This window comes from Branchiostoma belcheri, unplaced genomic scaffold (genome assembly GCF_001625305.1).
Source record: "Branchiostoma belcheri isolate BF01 breed outbred unplaced genomic scaffold, Haploidv18h27 scaffold361, whole genome shotgun sequence".
NCBI lineage: Eukaryota > Metazoa > Chordata > Leptocardii > Amphioxiformes > Branchiostomatidae > Branchiostoma > Branchiostoma belcheri.
The window spans coordinates 1-21270 of NW_017803978.1; the positions used below are offsets into that span (position 1 = coordinate 1).

The 21270-nt window shown below is 42.4% G+C and overlaps 1 protein-coding gene across 1 annotated transcript; it reads left to right on the forward strand.

Moving 5' to 3' along the window:
- Positions 1 to 14624: 14624 nt before the first annotated feature.
- Positions 14625 to 20688, forward strand: LOC109476168 (pyranose 2-oxidase-like). The gene is made up of 10 exons (XM_019777057.1): positions 14625 to 14725; positions 15553 to 15683; positions 16971 to 17177; positions 17468 to 17672; positions 17892 to 17996; positions 18350 to 18529; positions 19031 to 19258; positions 19429 to 19533; positions 19998 to 20179; positions 20461 to 20688. Exons 1-10 carry the CDS (start codon positions 14675 to 14677, stop codon positions 20522 to 20524), a joined length of 1458 nt encoding a protein of 485 aa, XP_019632616.1. The 5' UTR covers positions 14625 to 14674; the 3' UTR covers positions 20525 to 20688.
- The last annotated feature ends 582 nt before the right edge of the window (positions 20689 to 21270 follow it).

Sequence of the window (21270 nt, forward strand, 5' to 3'; positions counted from 1 at the left end):
TGCATTGCAACCGGATCATGCTACTCTGGAAGCACTATGTGCAGACTTACAAAATTTTTCTAAACTCTCAGGGCTGGTCCCAAACTTTGGAAAATGTAGTTTGGTGAGACTTGGGCCGTTAAAGGACACAGACTTTAAATTGCAATGTGACTTTCCCATTAGATGGACAGATGGACCAAATGACTTGTTAGGGATACATATTCCCATAGACATACTAAAGTTGGTTGTAGTAAATTTTTACAAAAAACTTAGGAAAGTTGATAAAATACTTCAACCATGGAAAGGAAAAGTACTGTCCGTCTATCGAAAAGTTACCTTAATCAATACTTTGGTTGTACCACAGTTTACCTACCTGTTCATGTCATTACCTTCCCCAGACTCTGAATTTTTCAGAGCATACGAAAGAAAGATCTTTAACTTCTTTGGTCAAATGGACCCGAGAGGGTTAAAAGAAAGATTGTATATAATTTATATGAATATGGTGGCCTTAAACTTATTAACCTTGAAGCCTTTAATCTTGCACTTAAAGCTGCATGGATAACGAGAATATATTTCAATGAAAATTGGTTTATCAGTAAGTTATTTAAACATAGTTTTAATTTCAACATAAAATTAATACATTTTGTGCAACTTACAGAGGCCCATTTTCATAATATAGCCTCAAAATGCGCACCAATAAGTACATTCATGCAAGAAGTCATGTTATCCTGGTTAAAGGCACAGAAAAAGCCACCTGACAGCAAAATAGAGGTTATAAACCAATTATTGTGGCTGAATTCTAACATATTGATCGATGGCTTGCCAATTATCTGGGAAGCATTTATAGAAAAGAAAATTCTTTTTATCTATGATTTATTGGAGAAGGATGGAAAGTTTTGTACGTATCAGTCATTCATAGATAGATATGATGAACTCTGTAGTGAATATACTTATATGCAATTATTATCATGTATCCCACTTAAGTGGAAAAAAATCATTCAAGGTACTATTATGTTTCCGACAGTTAACCGACCTGTTATAAGAATTGTAAAGTGGTTAAAAAAACAAAAGATAAATAAGGATATTTATCGTTTTTATTTAGTTGAAAGAAACTTAGTTGAATTCAGGTCCAAGGCTCAACTGTACTGGGAAGACACATTTAATAGATGTATAGAGTGGGATTCAGTCTATAGTCTTATTTACAAAACAACCATTGATCCACACGCTAGAGCTTTCCAATTTAAACTTTTACATAATTTCCTTGCTGTTAAGAAAAAAATATTTGATTGGAAAATAGCTGACAACAAAATATGTTCATATTGTGAAAGTGAAGATGAGACTAACATACATCTCTTTGGACATTGTTCTGAATTAGCAAAATTTTGGAAAGATGTTGAACAGTGGATTGATCAACAAATTAACTTCCCGGTTAGGCTGAGCCTTTACAACATTATATTTGGTCACATAGATAATTGTCCATCTATTGTTAATACAGTTATTCTACTAGCAAAAATGTATATTTTCCGAAATAGAGATTCCAAATTAGTTGCCTTAAAAGGTTTTGTTAAATTTGTTAGCACTTATTGTCAGATTGAGTTGATCATTGCACAGAATTGTCAAAAAGTAAAGAAACATATGGGGAAATGGGGGACACTACACAATTATCTTGTTACAAAATGTACTTAGGAAACCGTTTGTAAACAGTCTTTTGTCTTGTACACCACTTATGTGTTCATACTTTACAACTGTACCACTTACTTGAAAATGCAATAATAAAAAAAAAAACACTGATATTTGTAAGATTCAGTGGTGACAATAATGCTCTTTTTCGAGCTTTTCCTTGAAAAAAAAAAAAAAAAAAGAGCACATGTTACAGAAAGTAAAGACTTTCAAATATGTTTTGTCCCTATTGAAGTAAGGAAATCAACGCTAACCCACGCTATTAGTTGAAATAGGCTTTGATGTCTTTGACCCCGAGACGACCTTAAACGCCAAGTGTAACGTTACATCGTCGGCCAGGCAAACGAGACACAGCAACAGGAAATTGGTGTTTGTCCAACTTTGTTCCAGAATCACCCTCCGTGACGTTCACACCAAAATCTAAGTGCCTTTTGAAGTATACCGGTCTTTGAATTGGTGGAATCTAGCGTGGGCGTACGTTGTTATTCAACACTGGCTGCAAAACATGTTTAAGCGTCTTTGAATTTATTTTCTAGCCATTCTTTTCTCCCACAATAACTCCCACAATCTTTTTAAAACTGTGCGAGAACTGGAAAACAAGTCACAGAAACCTGTAAACATCATAATGGATAAAAATGGAATAAAACATACAAAGCCAACAGAGGTTCTTAAAGTTTGGGAAGAACATTTTAAAATGCATTTGAATAATGAGTTCCCACACCAGGAAGAAGCTTTAGAAGAAATCCCCGATGCCCCAGATATTACAGATAAAGGCCCACCAATAAGTAGGGAAGAAATCAAAGGCGCAATAAAGAAGATGAAATTCAGAAAAGCCCCAGGAGCAGATGAAATCACTGCTGAAGTGCTAGCTACAGGGGGAGAAGGTATGATTGACATGTTACATCTGATCTTTACTAAAGTATGGAACGAAGAGATACCTCCTAGAGAATGGTCAAAAATGTTGGTTGTCCCCGTTTATAAGAAAGGAAGCAAGTTTGACCCCGGTAATTATCGGGCCATTGCACTACTGTCCATCCCCGGGAAAGTTTTCCTTAGGATCCTACTAGACAGGATGAGGGAAAGAACAGAAGCTCACTTCAAGGAATCCCAGTTCGGCTTTAGAAGCGGGCGGGGTACAGTTGATGCTGTTTTTGTAGTTAGACAAATTTTGGAAAAAGCGAGGGAAAGAAAAGTAAACCTTCATTTCCATTTCATTGACTTCAAAGCTGCCTTTGATACTGTCTGGAGGAAGGCTCTGTGGAAAATGATGAGAGCCATTGGGGTAGAGGGGAAAATTGTAAACATCATAGAAGAAATGTATAAGAACACTCAGTGTGCTGTCATTATCAACAGGCAAATCACCAGTTGGTTCCAGGTGGGAGTGGGAGTCAGGCAGGGTTGCTTATTGTCACCTGTCCTTTTCAACATATTTCTTGAGTTTGTGATGGATGAGCTGAAAAGTCTTGATCCCACTTTTCAGCTACATGACAACCTCTCTACTGAGGAGAGATATGCTGATGACACCACTCTTATAGCAGCTATATTTAGAAAACTTCAAATCTCTACAACAGAACTTGAGTCTGCATGTAAAAAATGGGGGTTAAAGGTCAATGCGGCAAAATGTAAAGTTATCACTAGTGAGGAAACAGATAACATCATGATAGAAGACACAGCAGTTGAGAAGGTCCCTGAATTTGTCTTTCTTGGAAGTGTCGTCCCTGGCACGACTAGCGACATTAAGAGGAGGATAGCGCTTGCTGCCTCTGCATTTGGTAGGCTCAGAAAACAGTATGGAACCGAAGGGATATTAGCAAAAACCTCAAAGTACGGCTGTTCCAAGCACTTATCCTGCCAATTGCTACATATGCATGTGAAACATGGACCCTGAAAACGAACTTCTACTGCTATCCTTTGAAATGAGATGCTTAAGAGTGATACTCTGCATCACCCTGCGGGACCGCATCCCAAATGCAGAAATCTGGTCAAGACTTGGGGCGGAACAAACCATCACTGACAGGATACGCACTAGAAGGCTCAGATGGTTTGGGCACGTGATGCGTAGACCGACAAACACCCTAGTTTATAAGGCGTACCATCAGGACTTCCAAAACCCTAGACCCCGGGGAAGACCACCCAAGAGGTGGAAAGATCAGATCCAGAGTGACACAGGGATTACTCTAAGTGTAGCTGAGGCTATCGCTCTTGACAGAACTGGTTGGAGGAACCTGACGGAGGGGAGCAAGGGGCCAGTACCTGGCCTGGGCACTTAGGCAGGCAGGGCAGGCAGGCATTCTTTTCTTCTCACGAAGTCCGTTTACAAGCTGTTAGGCAGACGCGTCATGCATCCAATCACAGCTTAGCATTGACACTAAGTCAACCTACGTGTCAATCCCTTTCTGTAGCGTCCCTCGGCCGCATTCCCGCACGGAACCACAAGACAGACCGCACGGTACTGCCAACTCCTGCCGCCTAGAATAGCAGTATCCGTGAGTACAGTAGGCGTTCTTTTCTCCACCTAATATTTTTCTTACTATACCACATTGCTGCTGTCAAATTGTGGAATGATAAGGGGAAATCCATCTTTCAATTTTATAAATACGATAAAAATTAAACTCCTCATCTTATAGAAATGCAGTCTTTTCTGACTTACTATTTGCATTTTTAAGAAACTCGATTTCTAAAGTCCATGTCTATGGGCACGGTCACATTTCCAAGCCGGGGACCGACCGGGTTGTTTGCGTGAACGAAAAATAAACAATTCGTATTAAGAGTATACACAAATAGTGATCATGGACATGGTTAATTTTCAAAAAGGTTTTTTTTGTGTTTTGTGTTCCATACGACTGCCCGGCCGGGCCCTGGGTTGGGAAATGTGACCGCGCCTTTAAGCCTCGGTCACAACTCGCCGTGCGTGCTTTTTGTCCGTACGTTTTTGTCGTGGCTACGTCTGCTACGTTTTTTCTGCAAACGTAGGGTGGCCGGTCGAGGGAGTACGTCACTCGCACGGTTGCGCAAGGTGTACGTACGTGGTCTGCACGACACGCCTGGCCGTCAGCGGTTGCGTGCATCGTACGTTGCGCAAGTGGTAAGTGAGTTGTACGTGCTTACAACGCACGATCTCTGTGCGATTGCTACGTTGCCGCGTACAGGCCGTACCTACACGTGCGGCGTACGCACGGTTTCCTTACTCACTCGCACGTTGTAAGTGCGTGCACCTCCTGTTAACTTCATCATCACTAGCCGCCCTGGTGTCTTCCGCGGCCCGTTTCTTTGGATCTTGTCTGGTAGTCTTCTTCTGAGCCTTCCTGGGCATTTTGGAGACGAGTTGGCAGTCGCCGGTCAAGTCGTCTTTATATACTGTAGAAATCAGGTGCGTTGCACGTGCGTTGCACGTGCGGAGCACCTAGTATGGTGCACGTGTGTTCTGCGTGGTCATTGAGGACTGGGTCAACTGGGAAGTGAGGAGTAAGCACGGATGACGCAAGCACCGTGCGTGGCACGCACATGCTTCGTGCGCTGTCCGTACAGCAATTGCACGTGAGAATAGTGAAGTTAGACTCACGGAGTCCGTACGTTGCACGCTCATAGGCTGTACGGGGCACGCGCGTCGCACGTACTCACACGAACGGGTGGTAAATCCGCAGACCGCACGTAGAAAAAGTATTACATGCACTTAAGGTTCTACGGCGTGTCTGCGTGCTCCCAAATCCGTAGGATTCCGTACGGAGGTGGTACTCACCACGCACGGATGCCGTGCGATTGCCCACGTTTTTGCACGTAGACAGCACGCAGAAGCACGTACGGCGAGTTGTGACCGTCGCTTTAGTGAGGATGGTTACTCAAGCAAGGCTGAATCATTCCGCATATTTGAGTATAAGTACTTCGCCTTGAGAAGTTGAGAATATATCCTCTTTTTGGATATCTCGTCTTGAAAAAGTATAGGATGCACCTTTTCTACCTAAAAATATGAAGAATGTACCCTGTTCCCCCCCAAAAAGTGATGATATATCCTCTTGATGACCAAGGGTCAGGACAGAGCCTTGTTCTGAAAATGGTGAGGATCACGTTTATCCCTAAAAACTTGAAGAAAAACGTCGAAAGACCAACGACCCCCACACTGCACGAAAAGTTGGATTTACCAAAGGTTGTAAATTCAGGTAATGTTTACTATGTACACAGTATCCGGATTAACAATGGTAGTAAATAACGATCAAGTGCAGTAATTTCCTTTACAACTCTTGTTAAGTCCGGTATTACCGTACTTGACCTTTAATTACTGCCATTGTAAAGTTCAGAAGTATTTATAAAAAAAAAGTAAACACTAGAAAGGCCAATATTTGCTTTGGAGCAAATACAGCGATGGGTTCACCACATTTTACGACATGGCAGGGAAAGAATGAGAAACACAAGGGAAAACAATGATTTACATTGATATAACTATAATATGAAGTAAAATACAACTAAAACAACAGTTGGATAGCTATTCCCTACTTTATTGGTTAGGATTTTTAATTGCATAATGCAAACTGTTGATTTTCAAAATAAAAAAAAAACGTCCATGCCCCGCATTCCAATGCTGGAGCAGGAAAGCTTGAAATACCTACCTAAACACTTCAATACAGACATACTGTCAGTATGGAAATGCTCTGTGCAGGTGTTAATCAAGTTAAATCCCAACAGCCAATCAGCAAGAAATGCTCTGTGCAGGTGGAAATGCTCTGTGCAGGTGTTGATCAAGTTAAATCCCAACAGCCAATCAGCAAGAAGAATAGAGGAAAGCTGCATGCCTATTGGTTGATGCCCTGCATTCCATTGTGATGACTCATGCCCAAACGTGGTAAACAAGGCACACTAACACAGTAATACATTTGCTATAACACAGCCAAAAGACTCAAATAAAACCATTCTAAAAGCCTGTATCACAATAATTTAAAAAACGCCTAGGGGTATTTGCCCACTGTACCTCCAAACCAAATTTCAGGACCTTGGGCCCTAAAATGAAGAAGCTGAATCCATTTAAAAAATGGCAGGAGGAGAAGGAGAAGGAGAAGAAACATCAGAAAAAGCAATATGGGTTCACCACCACTTCGTGGTGTGGTGAACCCATAATTACCTAACTATACTGGTGTCGGTAAATCTAAGTTTTCGTGCAGTGCTAAAGAATTTTCAACGGAACGTGTTAGAGTGCGCTATTTCGTGTGCTCCTAGGCTGGGACATCAACATTTTTAAGGGCATCGTGGTATGCATAGCACCGGCACTATGCACAGAGCAATATGGTGTAAAAAGGATGCGTTTCACCTCAGCTGAGCATAGGTTGAATTTTCAGGAGAGAGAATTTGCTTTAACGTTAAGTTGTCTGGTTGTTTTACTGATCATCGTCGGAAAGGTTGGGGGGAATTTGAAAACCCAGACATGTGGCCGAGGAGACATAGGCCTAACTTTACTGAAGGTGGCGATCCATTTGGAGATGAACGATAAACGGGGCATGGAAAATACATAATAAGTTTTCTTATCGCAAATGTTATGAACAAATTCAATATTAAAACCCCTGTTCTGCTGGCATTCCTGGCACAATATTTTTCAATAATTTCAATCAAATCATAAACCCCAAATTTTTTTTCGATGCGGTGCATGCGTTGCATGAGAAATACCCCCAAATCGTACCTATACAGGGTGCTATATAGATGGGGCTGTATGTGCTGAACAACACTTGTTTTGCTCCGCAGAACAAGGATTAAAAAACAACAACATCATTACACCAAGGGTCACCAAGTTTGGTGGCCCTAGCGCAAGCCATGTAGACGCTATCCGACATCAAAGTTGGCGCGGGCACTTTTATTTTTTACCCCACCCCCGTCTAGATATAGAAATTATGACTTTTATTACGCAACAATGTTCAAGGTACAAAGTATGGCAAAAATGAGAGAACAAATCTAACAAATCAGTCTACGTAGTACAATACTAGGTGATATGGGATGAAAAGGCGCTTATACAATCATTAAAAGAATTTCTTACGTTTAGACATTCTTTAAAATACTGTCCTATATTCACAATGTATGGATTGTCAAAAGTCAACAAATATCTGAATTTGCTAGATGAATTCATGGCGAGAAATTCTGGTATAGAAGTTGATATAGTTGCATATAATGAATTACGTATATCAGAATATTTGGGACAAACAATCAAAAAGTGGTATTCGTCTTCTATTTATTCTGGACAGAATGGACAAACCCTCTGGTCAGCAGGTATTTTCTGAAATCTTCCTGTTTCCATACTTAATTTGTGACAGCCAATCCTGAGTTTTGTGATTTGTCTTCGTATATCAAGGCTTTTTGTGTGTAAAAGGTAGTTTTCCTGTTTATAATGTTTGTCTAAGGTAGAAAGGACGGAAAGTTTTGAATTGTTTCTAATAGTACAGTGCCAATTTTGAATATAAATATCTTGTAAACGTTGCCGTAACTGAGTGGTAATCAAATTTATATGATAATTCCGCGGGTTTAGCCATATATGTCCAAAACCGTGGTAGTTGAGGACATTATATACATGAACGATATATGGTTAACTCTCTCATCCCTGTCCAGGGCCTGCTGCACTAACTTATGCAGTGCTTCCCCTTCCAGCCCACACAGGCTACGTTGGGCACATGTGGTTTCACTTTAAACTGTATACTAGTAATCTGGAGGCTGCCATATGGTGATACATGGCGCGGTTCTTGTGGAAATAATAGAGAAGAAGGATCAAATGGCTTTTTTTATTAAGACTCTCCTGATATGTATCTAAATGAGTGAAGCAAGTGCATGTGTAACTTCATCTCGGTTTACTAGTAAACAAACGTTCGTGCCAGATGTGCATCAACTGCCACCCCGGTATAAACAACCGTGTAGCGTCCTTGTCAAGTGCAAGTGCACGTTGTCCTGGTAACATCCTGTTTCCCTGTAAATCAGACGGTCCGTAAAAAACAACTTTTGTGCTGTTATGACAAGATTGAACTGTAATTGCCAACACAAAAAATTGTTAGTTAGTTATCCAACCGTTTTGTGCCTTCGTTTTTGTTGGTTTCCTGTACCCCCAAAACTTGCTGCCCTACCATTTTCTGATCGATTAAATTCTTATTCTAAGTAGGGCAGACGCAGAATTTGCAACGTAACTCCACAACTATTTCGTAGCGCGGTTTTGCCACTTTTGCTAATAACTTGGTCTTTGACCTTGCTGCCGACGTTCTCCTTTCTACTTGGGTCTCGCTTGCAAAGTTTTCCACCGGCATAACTTCCCCAAATTGCTGCATTGTTGTTTTTAGGATCGGTAACATTTATTCCCTCTCTCTAAACACCCTAAATTTGAGCCCAAATTTGTTACTTTCCTAGCCCCTAACTGGTGCCATATTGGTGTGAAACGTCAATGAACGTGATTTCGCTGGATGGGGGAATAAACTTGCATTGCCGTCCTATTGAAACATCTGCCAGGGGGGCCCTACAGACATGCAGGCCCTCTACTAGTAGAGGAGAAACTGAAAAAAAAAACCAGTCGAATATTACAAAGACTCATATATAGCCATTGATGGTAAGACAACACCATAGGAACTGTCCCCTAGGTTGTGGCAGGGCAGGGTCTCGTACTCGAGAGCTCTATTCGCATGCGCTCCCTTCCGGTTGAGGGTAGGGGTTGTAGATCCGTTCGTAGATGGCCTCCTTAACACCGCGCCCATCCACTACTACCTTATCTCCTTTACATATATCAATGACTACTGAGTTCATTTTTCTTCGCGGGGGATAAATTTCGCGTTAGGAAAGGAAAGGAGATTTTGCGGTGTTCTAAGTTCGCGTATGAAACAATACTCAAGCATGGTAGTACATTTACAGTGACTTTACTACGGTTACAAGATGCCTCTTATTGTATACATTGCAAAGGTCATGGACAAGCTTACCTGCTAGTACACAATATTGTGGCAGGATGCCGCCATTGATGCACATCTTCCACTACTGTCTTGTCTAATTATAATTACCTCCATGAAAAATGGAGGTATTGTTTTTGGCATGTATGTCTCCGTGTGTGTGTTTGTTTGTGTGTGTGTGTGTATGTTTGTGTTTCCGCACATTAGCACAGCTTCTTCTTGAACTGCAGGGGGTTTCTGGTGAAACCTTTCAGAGCAGATAAATTCACAAAGCAGCAATGTATTTTTATGATTTTTGGTATGTGGGTAGCTTAGACAGCTTAGAGATCTACATTATTGGATGCAAATTATACAAATGACAACTTACTTTGCATAATTAATGAGAAAATTATATAATTCCAGTGGTTTACATCATGGGACTTTGATACGTGTTTATAATCTATGGCAGGAGGAATGTCACCAGATACCAATTATGCAAATAAGGACCTAATTTGCATACTTAATCTGAAAAGCCTTATAAGCTTCCTTTTAAGCACCTAAGGTATAGTGGTGTCTGCTCTTTTGTTGTAAGGATGAGCATTTACCATGACCGAATTGCAAAACTCTAAACAATATTAAAACGAAGAGAAGAAAATCCTTCAAATACGCAAGTTTGGTTTCTTATCTAGAGATTATTGCCACAACAGGTGATGCACAAAAAGGACCGAAGACGCACCTAAAACTAGATTCACCTCTGTCTACACTGACGTGTCATTTTTCGCTCAGTGGCATGTATGACCCTCACGTATGGGTAAATACCTTCATATAGTGGACATTCTGTACTTAAGCTAAAATAACTTATTCAGTCCACGAAACGTGAAAAACCTTATAAGCTTGTTTTTAAGCACTTGATCCATAGTGACGTCTACTCTTTTGTTGTGAGGATGAGCATGTACCATGACCGAATTGCGAAACGCTAAACAATATTAAAACTAGAGTTCGTAGGGCTCATGCCTTCGACTGTGTGATATTGTTTTGGTGGGTGTTTTTGTTTGTATATGGTAGTTTTGTTTTAATGTGTAGATGTTTATTGTTGTTATTGATGGTATTTAAAAGTCAATACCGTGATAAATAGCCCCGGGACTGCAAGACTGAAGCATAAATAGCACCGGGACTGCAGGACTGTTGACAATTATTCTCTCAGTCTGTTCTCATATGGAAACTAATGTAGTGCTGAGGGCCTGTTTTACTTGCTGACTATGTAAAGCGACGGTCACAACTCGCCGTACGTGCTTCTGCGTGCTGTCTACGTGCAAAAACGTGGGCAAACGTACGGCATCCGTGCGTGGTGAGTACCGCCTCCGTACGGAATCCTACGGATTTGGGAGCACGCAGACACGCCGTAGAACCTTAAGTGCATGTAATACTTTTTCTACGTGCGGTCTGCGGATTTACCACCCGTTCGTGTGAGTACGTGCGACGCGCGTGCCCCGTACAGCCTATGAGCGTGCAACGTACGGACTCCGTGAGTCTAACTTCACTATTCTCACGTGCGATTGCTGTACGGACAGCGCACGAAGCACGTGAGTGCCACGCACGGTGCTTGCGTCATCCGTGCTTACTCCTCACTTCCCAGTTGACCTGCTCAATGACCACGCAGAACACACGTGCACCATACTAGGTGCTCCGCACGTGCAACGCACGTGCAACGCACCTTATTTCTACAGTATATAAAGACGACTTGACCGGCGACTGCCAACTCGTCTCCAAGATGCCCAGGAAGGCTCAAAAGAAGTCTACCAGACAAGATCCAAAGAAACGGGCCGCGGAAGACACCAGGGCGGCTAGTGATGATGAAGTTAACAGGAGGTGCACGCACTTACAACGTGCGAGTGAGTAAGGAAATCGTGCGCACGCCGCACGTGTAGGTACGGCCTGTACGCGGCAACGTGGCAATCGCACAGAGATCGTACGTTGTAAGCACGTACAACTCACTTACCACTTGCGCAACGTACGATGCACACAACCGCTGACGGCCAGGCGTGTCGTGCAGACCACGTACGTACACCTTGCGAGTGACGTACTCCCTCGACCGGCCACCCTACGTTTGCAGAAAAAACGTAGCAGACGTAGCCACGACAAAAACGTACGGACAAAAAGCACGCACGGCGAGTTGTGACCGTCGCTTAACTTTTCCACTACTTCGACTTGCCTTTGTGTAATTGGAAACCGATTACTCGCCCCGTATTTTATGTGTCATCTTATGAATGCCTTGCACAATATAATACCATGATATGGATGTTATATTATTAGATGTTATATTGAACGGTGCCCATGTGATAGACAGTCAGTGTACCAGATGTGTCACATGGATCTGGCCTTTGCCCTTGAAAACAACCCATAGTTATTTGATATAACATATGTTGTTTACCCGTGTGCTCGGACATTTCCGTGACTGTTTCTTCAAGTGTTCTGCTGAAAGAGTCTAAAAGGCTGGTGGTTTGTGGAACAAAGTAATTTTTTTAGTGAGCCAAGAATCAGCGAAAGGTCATGTTGGGTACAGTTGATGGACTGTTCATAACAGAAATCAGAGTCCCGTAGCATTTTGTAGGACGTTTATATTCATTGATGCCAATACAGTATGTAAATTTGAAAGTCGTTGAGGGATATTTTTGACTATAATACACTAATACAAACAACAATTACAACAATACAATTCTGTTTATTATAAGTGAACTGTGATATGTTTGGTCTCCCAAAAGGTACAAGGAAATACGAAAATTTGAGGTAATCTGTTTTCCGTCATTTGTAGGTTATTGACGCTCATGACAATTTAAATTTTGCCCAAGCTATTACATTTGTTAGGAAAAAAAATGGCGTATACCCTACAAACAGGTTATAGTTTGCATCTGTAGATCTGTAGGAAATAAATTAACACGTCACCCCATGACTTTTTACAAATTTCACAGGATCTATCTATCGAACAGTCTGAGTCTGTACTAAACATAGGCCCACTTTAGCTTCGATTAAAGGAACACTTGAGGATTACTGTTATTTCAACAAACAACTCTAGACCCTTGCTGTGCTTTTGTTAGTGTAACCTACTTAACCGTGACTATGCTATTGTTAGTTTAACCACCTACATAAAAGGACAAAAACTTCGCCTATACTTATAAAGGGAACACAAATTGTTCTATTATATCAACCCACAGCCTACTACAGACTCCAAACTTCAAACCCTCAATATAAACCCCTTAACCTATTCACAGAAAAAAAAATTAAAAAATTCCTATTCTACAACTTCAACTACTTAAAAACTAACAAACATTCACCAAAAGCCCACTACAGTAACGTACGGACCTCCCACGACACCCTTTTCCGAACTTGATCTTCCTATCGTCAACGGTAACTTGCTCACAAAAAATCGTGAACATCCATTTGCAGATTCCCAAATTATCCCGCTAACAACAATAACGACCAACACAAAAGGTCAAATTCAATGACATGGGAACCCCCCACAAGGCCCATATCCGAACTTGACCCCGGTATCCTCAACGGCGACTTGCCAACTGAAAATCACAGACAACCTCTTAAGGATTCCCGAGTTATCTGGGGAGCAACAAAAAACGCAAACACAAAACGTCAGCTCCAGTCACGTAAGAATCCCCCCACGAAGCCCATTTCTGGCCTTGACACTGCCCATCACTAAGGCAACCTGCCTGCCAAAAATCGTGAACCTCGGACCATGCCTTTGAACTTTATCGTGCATAATTCATTGCCTTCTGTCGAAGGCAATGAAGAAAAGAAAATCCTTTAAATACGCAAGATTTGCTTCTTCTATAGAAGTGTGCTTAAGTACTTCATCCATGGTGAAAGCACTTGATCAATGGTGACGTCAGTTCTTTTGTTGTGAGGATGAAAATGACTGAATCGGGAAATACCGAAAAATAAGAACAGGAAAAACTTTTTCAATACGCAAGATTTTCTTCTTATCTAGAGATTATTGCCACAACAGGTGATGCACGGCCAAAAGGACCATCTAGTAATTGACCAAAGACAGTCTAGTAATTGACGCATCTAAAACTAGCTTCACCTCTGTCTACCCTGATATCTGTTCTTTTTGCTCACTGACACGTATAAGCCTCACAAAAGGATACATACCTTCATAAAGCGGTATGTACATTCTGTACTTAAGCTAAAATAACAGACTTATTCGGTCCACGAAACGTAAAAAGCCTTATAAGCTCCTTTTTAAGCACTTGAACCTTAGTGTGACGTCTGCTCTTTTGTTATGAGGATGAGCATGTACCTTGACCGAATCGCAAAACGCTAAATTAACACCGCGCCTGTCCACTACTACCTTATCTCCTTTACATATATCAATGACTACTAGTACACTGTCGACTCTCCTCGTCTACAAAACTTTACTTATTGGGCAACAAACCACTACAAAAATCCATACAAACAGATTCCGTCCTACTCACGGTTTACTCTTCTTCTTTCCACGTGGTAGCACAGTAACAGTTCAGAATGTCCTTCCGAGTCTAAAATGTTCCTGTGTCAGGCTTTTCCACGAAGTTCTAGTGTTAGGTTTCCTTTCGTCCGGTTTCCGCTGCATGCAGGGTCTTCACGTACTATACTTTCAGTGAATTGCATCCCACTTCTGGCGCCGCATGTCAAGGATGAGCCGAGTGCTATTTCAAAGAACTGTTTAATGAACCTCCTATCCTACATTAACATGCACACACACACACACGCACACACACGCACACATACACACATAGTGAATTGCAAAAATAAGTCAATAATTATGATCTTATAATGATATGATTTGCCCCAAAAGGTATTGATGTTTCATATTTTTTGCAGGCATTTTGTGTTTGTCACAAGGCGCGATGTCCATTCTGACGTATTTCGTCATGTAATTACACCAGGAAAGCTGGTTATATAGACATGCTACCATACATTAAAATGAACTTTGATTATTGCAGGATAAAGAAATCCGCGCAAGAACTGATCCACATATCACGATGTCTGATGAACAATATGACCGACAAACGGACGTGCTGATCGTCGGGTCGGGGCCTGTGGGCGCTACCTTCGCCCGTCAGTTGCTTGACGGTAATCCGGCCTTGCGTGTCCTTATGATCGACAGCGGGGCCCAGCTGTCCAAAATACCAGGGGAGCATCTCAAGGTAACTGCCGAACTTTATTGTTGGTGATTATAATCTCCAATTACATGTATACATAAAACGCGCACTCTTGGATAATATACGTATTTATGTCCTACCTGGGCCGCGATTACGTTCGATACGGGTGTTCCGGCCCGTGTGATAACTAGCGGTATGGCCCGGGGGTTCTTAACGCGTACGGCCCGGGCCATCCAAATGTTCCGTGGAACGATTCGAACGCGTTTCGGCCTAACCACGTGCACCGATTTCGAAATTTGAATACAAAATTTGGACGTTGGAATTGATGTTGTCGCATTTTTTTGGGTTTAGGGACACCAAATTTTCGCTCATTTCGCATTGAAAGGCGCGTTTTCTTGGGTGGGTATAACATAAATAAAATACAACACGGTGTATTCCGCATCACCCTCGGTCCCAGCCCTCCCGCGGACCGGATCTCCCTCCGGCCTTCGGCCGTCGGGCGATCCGACGCGCGGTCGGGCTGGTACCTCGGGCGATACGGAATACACCGTGTTGTATTCTATATTTATATGTCCAGTATTGTACATTTTTATCACCCAAATCCCTGCATGCCCGTTTTTAAGCCATTCCATTATCTACCATTACATCTGCAGTTGTAAAGTGACTATGTACGAGTAACATGATCAGGTCCCTGCCAGAATCTGTGATGGTGATTGTTATTAGATAGGTTATTAGAACTAGTCTTGACGGAGTTACCCATACCGAATTCATGACGAACTGTCATGTCATAGTTGTTGTACATTTCCTTGTTGTACACTGCCAGCTCGAACCTAAGCCAGTAGGCAATATTTCCTTATATTTCCTACCTCCAGAATTTTTACCTGTATCAGCGGGACGTGAACCTCTTCACCCATGTGATTGAGGGGCACCTGGAGCCTGTGTCTGTTCCCACCGACCAGTCAACCGTGCCGACTCTGGACCCCGGCGCCGCTAACTACCAACAGTAAGGAGCTCAAAAAGAGATGATTTGAATTTCATGCCCGTGCATCTTTGAATTATCATGAAGTAGACCCTTTCTATTTTTTTGTAGAAATGTTAATTAAGAAGGCAATCAGAGATTAAAGACTTCATAAGAACTTGATGTGATCACTCACACTGCTGTGTGAGTTACCCATGGATGCTGTTTTGCGATCAGAAACGTACACGCACACACACACACACACACACACACACACACACACACACACACACATACACACACACACACGCGCGGCGCACATGCACACACACGCGCGCGCACGCACGCACACATACGCACACACACGCGCGCGCACACACATACACACGCACACACACACACATACACACACACGCACACACGCACGGACATAACAAGTTAGTGAAACTTAAGGTCAAATTCGTTAGTTCACCATGAATTTTGACGTAGTAAAATACCATTAGGTATACTGCGTGTATAGTCACTCATAGGCCCACTCTAGACGAAGCATTTCGCGACAGCGGCGATATTTCCCACTGTCGGGACGCCGCTGTCGCGACGTCTTTATACACACAAATCTCTTCGCATCGAACATCGAACATCCGAATGTTCTAACGCGTGAAATCCAAAATGGCGGGGGAGCCGCCAATGTTTTTCCTCGCCGTGTGTCAGATGTTTTTCTTTATGTTAGTCACTCGCGTCTTGTCCAATATGAGGCGACGAGCAAGGGGTGCACGCAGGAGACGGTTGAGATACCGGGAGATGTTGCTGACACGTCGCGCCCTGCTTACCTCCCCGCTGCCATTGCTTTGGCCAAAGGTGGTGATCCTGTCCACCGGAGGATCTGGCGATACGTTAAGAAACCCGCGACCTTTTGGCAAAAATTTGTTCAAGGCACACTGTGCGATACAGAGTTTTACAGGTGCTTCAGGATGTCGAGGGGAACATTTTAGATGCTTTGTGACAAACTGAACCCTGACCTCCCGCTGTCGCGAGTTCTCTATACGCACTTTAAGTTGTCGGGAACTCCCGCTGAGTTGTCGGCCGACAACTTTGGAGCTGTCGTCAGAAAATTTCATGACAGCGGGACTACGCTGTCGGGAATCCTCTCTAGACGGCGTTCCTGCTGTCGGCGTGCCGCTGTCGGCAGTTACCGCTGTCGCGAAATGCTTCGTCTAGAGTGGGCCATAGAGGAGATTACATAATTTATCAAAAATACAGGCGACAGTTTAAAGTTAGACTCACGACTCGCTCAGATGTCAATAAAAGGATCCTGTTTGTTGTTGCCGTCAGAACCATCCAAAATGCCCAGAACCCTGAGCAGAAGGCCGATGAGAACCTGCCGGACATCGCGGTGTGCTACGCCGTGGGCGGGATGTCCACCCACTGGACCTGCTGCACACCGACACAACACCCCACTGTGGAGCGCTGGGATGGAATATCCGGCACGGAGTGGGACAAGCTGTACAAGCGTGCCAAGTATCTGTACAAGACCGACTGGTAAGGGGTGATAAAATGTGGCACAGTGTGTAGCAACTGAGGCGAACATTTCTTAGTATAATCACTATGATATGATATCGACCTTTCGTAATCATCAATAGAAATGTACGTGATATGCGTCGAACACACCGACAAGTCCACATACACGTAAAGCGCAGTACTGTCTCCTTTTGCTATCGACTGGACTTAAGGGTATATGTTGTCAAGTAGAATTTTTTAGCACAAATCTATAGTTGTCACTATGATTCTATGTTTACTTATATTTCATATTTGCTCACTTGAAATTATAGTGCTAAGGGCCTTTTCACTGGGTCTCTGCGCTACAAAGCAGTGAAGAAAGCCCTTGAAAAGGAGTACGGTGATGGAGTCGAGGTGACGAATCTTCCACTGGCCTGCACAGCACGCACGGACAAGGAGGGATTCGTAACCTGGACCTCGTCCAGCACCATCCTTGGGCCGCTTTTGGACATGGAGAAGGAAACGTTTGAGATACTGGTAACGATACGTTCTAAATCACGTAAGAGAGTGGATAAAGTATCACCATTATGAAATTGTTGTTTTTATTTAATTTCATTTTATTTTATTTATTTTGTTTTTATGTTAATGAAATTGCGACAGCAATACAATGCATCCCTGGCAGCCCAACTGCCGTAACATAACACTGGAGATAGCATGTCATAATATGTATTCAAAGACTCTGCACTTCTTCCTCAGGAACAGCACCAGTGCATGGAGTTAGTCAAAGACGGCAGCATCGTGCAGCATGCTCTGGTCAGGGATCTGGCGAACTTGGACAAGGAGTTGAAGTTCCAGGCAAAGGTGTACGTGGTCTGTGCCGGAACCATTCAGACACCCCAGGCAATCTCTGATTACTTTCCTTTACCTCTGCAAGAACATCATTTTCATAAAGTGACTTTCTAGTATTTTTTTACAACATTTATGACAAAACATGGTGACGGCACATTCAAGTTGTTCACCACAAAGTAGCGTAATTTAAGTAGGGAAAGTCGTGTAATGTGCCTTACCCAAGGACACAAGGTATAGCATTGGTATTGGTGGTATGGCAGGATTCGAACTCGGGACCTCTTGGTTTTGGCCTGAACGCTCTGTCGTTACGCCACACGACCCCTTATAGGTCCATGATAATCCCCATTGTAAACGTGCTTTCACAGCTGCTGTGGAGGTCTAACATCCGCCCTAAGGCCTTAGGCCATTACCTGTGTGAGCAGCCCATGGCCTTCTGCCAGATCGTGCTGCTGCAGGACATCATCGACGACATCGCCAAGTCTAGGGCTGGTCGGCGGGACCCGCGTGACCCAATCCCAATCCCCATTGATGATCCCGATCCTCAGGTAAATTGTATCATATCTAGACCTATATAATCATCAATCTTTTTTGAATGTGCACGTCCATGCGTATGTGGAAACTGAGTAACATAAATGTAGTCATACAGTTAATACTCAAGTACAAGGTGCACTTCCTTGTCTACGCTATCACAGTCACAAAGTCTATAGAGCCTATATTTTCTACAGAAGTACCGTTATGTCTGCCGGTTTCTATGTGTAGATTAGTTTGTAGCTTTGACATGGCTCGGCGTTGTTCAGGCCAGTTGCAAATACGCAAGGAAAATTTGATATAAGTAGAAACAAGTAATACAAAAAAGACACAAGAATCTAAGAACCTAAATCTATAATATAATATAATATAATATAATATAATATAATATAATATAATATAATATAATATAATATAATATAATATAATATGATATTATGTGACACAATATACATGTAATATGATAATATAATATCACTGCGTCTACTTGGTCCTTTTGATTTGCTGCTCTCACCTAGGTCTACATCCCCGTGTCTGAAGACCGACCTTGGCACTGCCAGATCCACAGGGACGCCTTCTCGTACTGCGGCATCAGGCCTAACGTGGACACCCGTCTTATCGTGGACCTGCGCTGGTTCGGCAAGATGGACGAGCCTCATCCTGAAAACAAAATGACCTTCAGTGACAAGATCAACGATACCCATGACATGCCACAGGTCACCTTTCACTACAAGATCCGCACCCAGGTGAGTACTGGACTCTGATATAGAGCCGAATGTATACGAGCAGTAGAACCTTTGGGGAAGCTTTACAATGGGTTAAGACTGCACTTTTTCATACACAATATGAACACTATGTATGATACTCCCTGTTGATGATGGTATTGAATTTGCTTCACCTCTTTCCTCGCAGAAAGAACGCGATGATGGAGGACATGCTGCGGGCTGCCGGGGCCTTGGGCGGGTTTCTCCCGATCACACCGCCGCAGTTCATGCCGATGGGTCTCTCCCTGCATCTGACGGTAAGTCAAAGTTGTCAAACTCTAACTCAAGAAAATTGACTCACTACCAGCTCATCGTGACCATCCATGTTTTTTTTTCTTTCCTGGACCATTCTATCTTTTCATAATGGTGAAAATTATAATATAAACCCTGAAAAGTCTGTCAGTAAAGTTTGCATGACAAAAATGATGGACTTATGATCAATCTGACTGCAATGTTACAGCCTTCGTTCTTCATTAGAACATGTTTTAAGTGTTTTAAGACAAGTGTGATGACTACCTTGCTGGGCTTGCTCGGCAATAGATCTATCGCCCTAGTCAATACATATACACCTAAGCCTTTGGACCCAACATAAGACGTGTCTTCATTGCAGAGCTTCCCAGATGTGTGCCTATCTTGTCATTTCCATCATTCCCGAATGATTCTGATGCAATGTGGAGGGACTTCACTAAAACGTGTCTGACCATTCCTTGTCATTGCTCAGGGCGCATACCGTATGGGTATAGACCCGGGCACCTCTGTGGTGAATGAATACAGCAGGGTGTGGGACTTTGACAACCTGTATCTCGGCGGAAATGGCGTCATCCCTACTGCAACAGCATGTAACACCACCCTCACCAGCTCCGCACTGGCCATCCGTGCAGCTGACTATATCGTCGAGAAGTGGTAAGACCGGTTTTTCTGGCTGCATTACCCGTATATAACAATCTTTTGCATCCCCTATTATCATCTCTGTCACTGGATCTGTTCCCAATTTCTTTGCTGCCAGTGAGAAGATTGTAATAGCTGCTTCATGTTTTCATAACTCCTACAATACGCACTATTTTCTTCATTGAAGTTCTTTATATGATCTCACTGAATTAATTGTGAATGATAACAAATAGGAAATTGTTTGATTTTTGAAAGCTGTGATCTTATGAATTTTATTTGAATTTTTATTTTTCTAGGGGCAAAACAGATCAGACCGAGACTGTGAAGGGACGTGCCCGTAAAGGCCCCCATGAGAAGTAAAAGTAAACTAAATGAAGCAAATGTCTGCTGTTGAATTGAAGTCAATTATCGACATTTCCCTACTTAAACATGAAAGGATTTTGTATCTTGAATCATAACGACATCAGAACAAAAACATATTTGAAAATTAATGGCAGCGTAAATGTGAACGAACTATAGACATACCCGGCGGGTGGCACTGATTTGCTAAATAGTTAGAACAGCACACTGTTTTAGGGTTATACATGTAGTATTAATACAACGTACCGTTAGATATCATGAAGTTCATTGCTGGTGATAAGTAGGCTGTGTTTTAGGTTTATCTCATCATGGCTAACTAAAGATAACAGTAGTTTTAACGTACGTGTTTTAAAGGTATATCTTGCATTCCGTTTGGTTTGATTTTGGAAATTTGTATCCTAGATTTTCGTCAGCAGTGGTTTATTTCTTTCAGACTGTACGATACAGAGTAGCAGGGTCCCCGTAGGACTCTGAATTGATCTGCTGCATTACACAGGTTATTAAAATGGTTGGCACATATACTGAAAGCAATTATTAAAAACAGTTAAAACAACAATTATTAAAAGTATTTACAATAGGTTGCGATCATAGTCAAGCGGTTAAAAACAGCAAATTATTAAAAGTATTGACAGTAGATTGCGATCATAATCAAGCAGATACCATGTCATGACAGATTATTGTTTTTGTTCAGAATATGTAAACGGGGTTTTAAAGTACCTTTTCTATAGTCTCGGCTACCTCGGTCA

Coding starts and splice junctions, on each gene's coding strand:
- LOC109476168 (XM_019777057.1), top strand. CDS start 14,675: ATGATCGACAGCGGGGCCCAGCTGTCCAAAATACCAGGGGAGCATCTC. Junction 14,726..15,552: donor TACCAGGGGAGCATCTCAAG/GTAACTGCCGAA, acceptor TCCTACCTCCAG/AATTTTTACCTGTATCAGCG. Junction 20,180..20,460: donor GACTATATCGTCGAGAAGTG/GTAAGACCGGTT, acceptor TTATTTTTCTAG/GGGCAAAACAGATCAGACCG.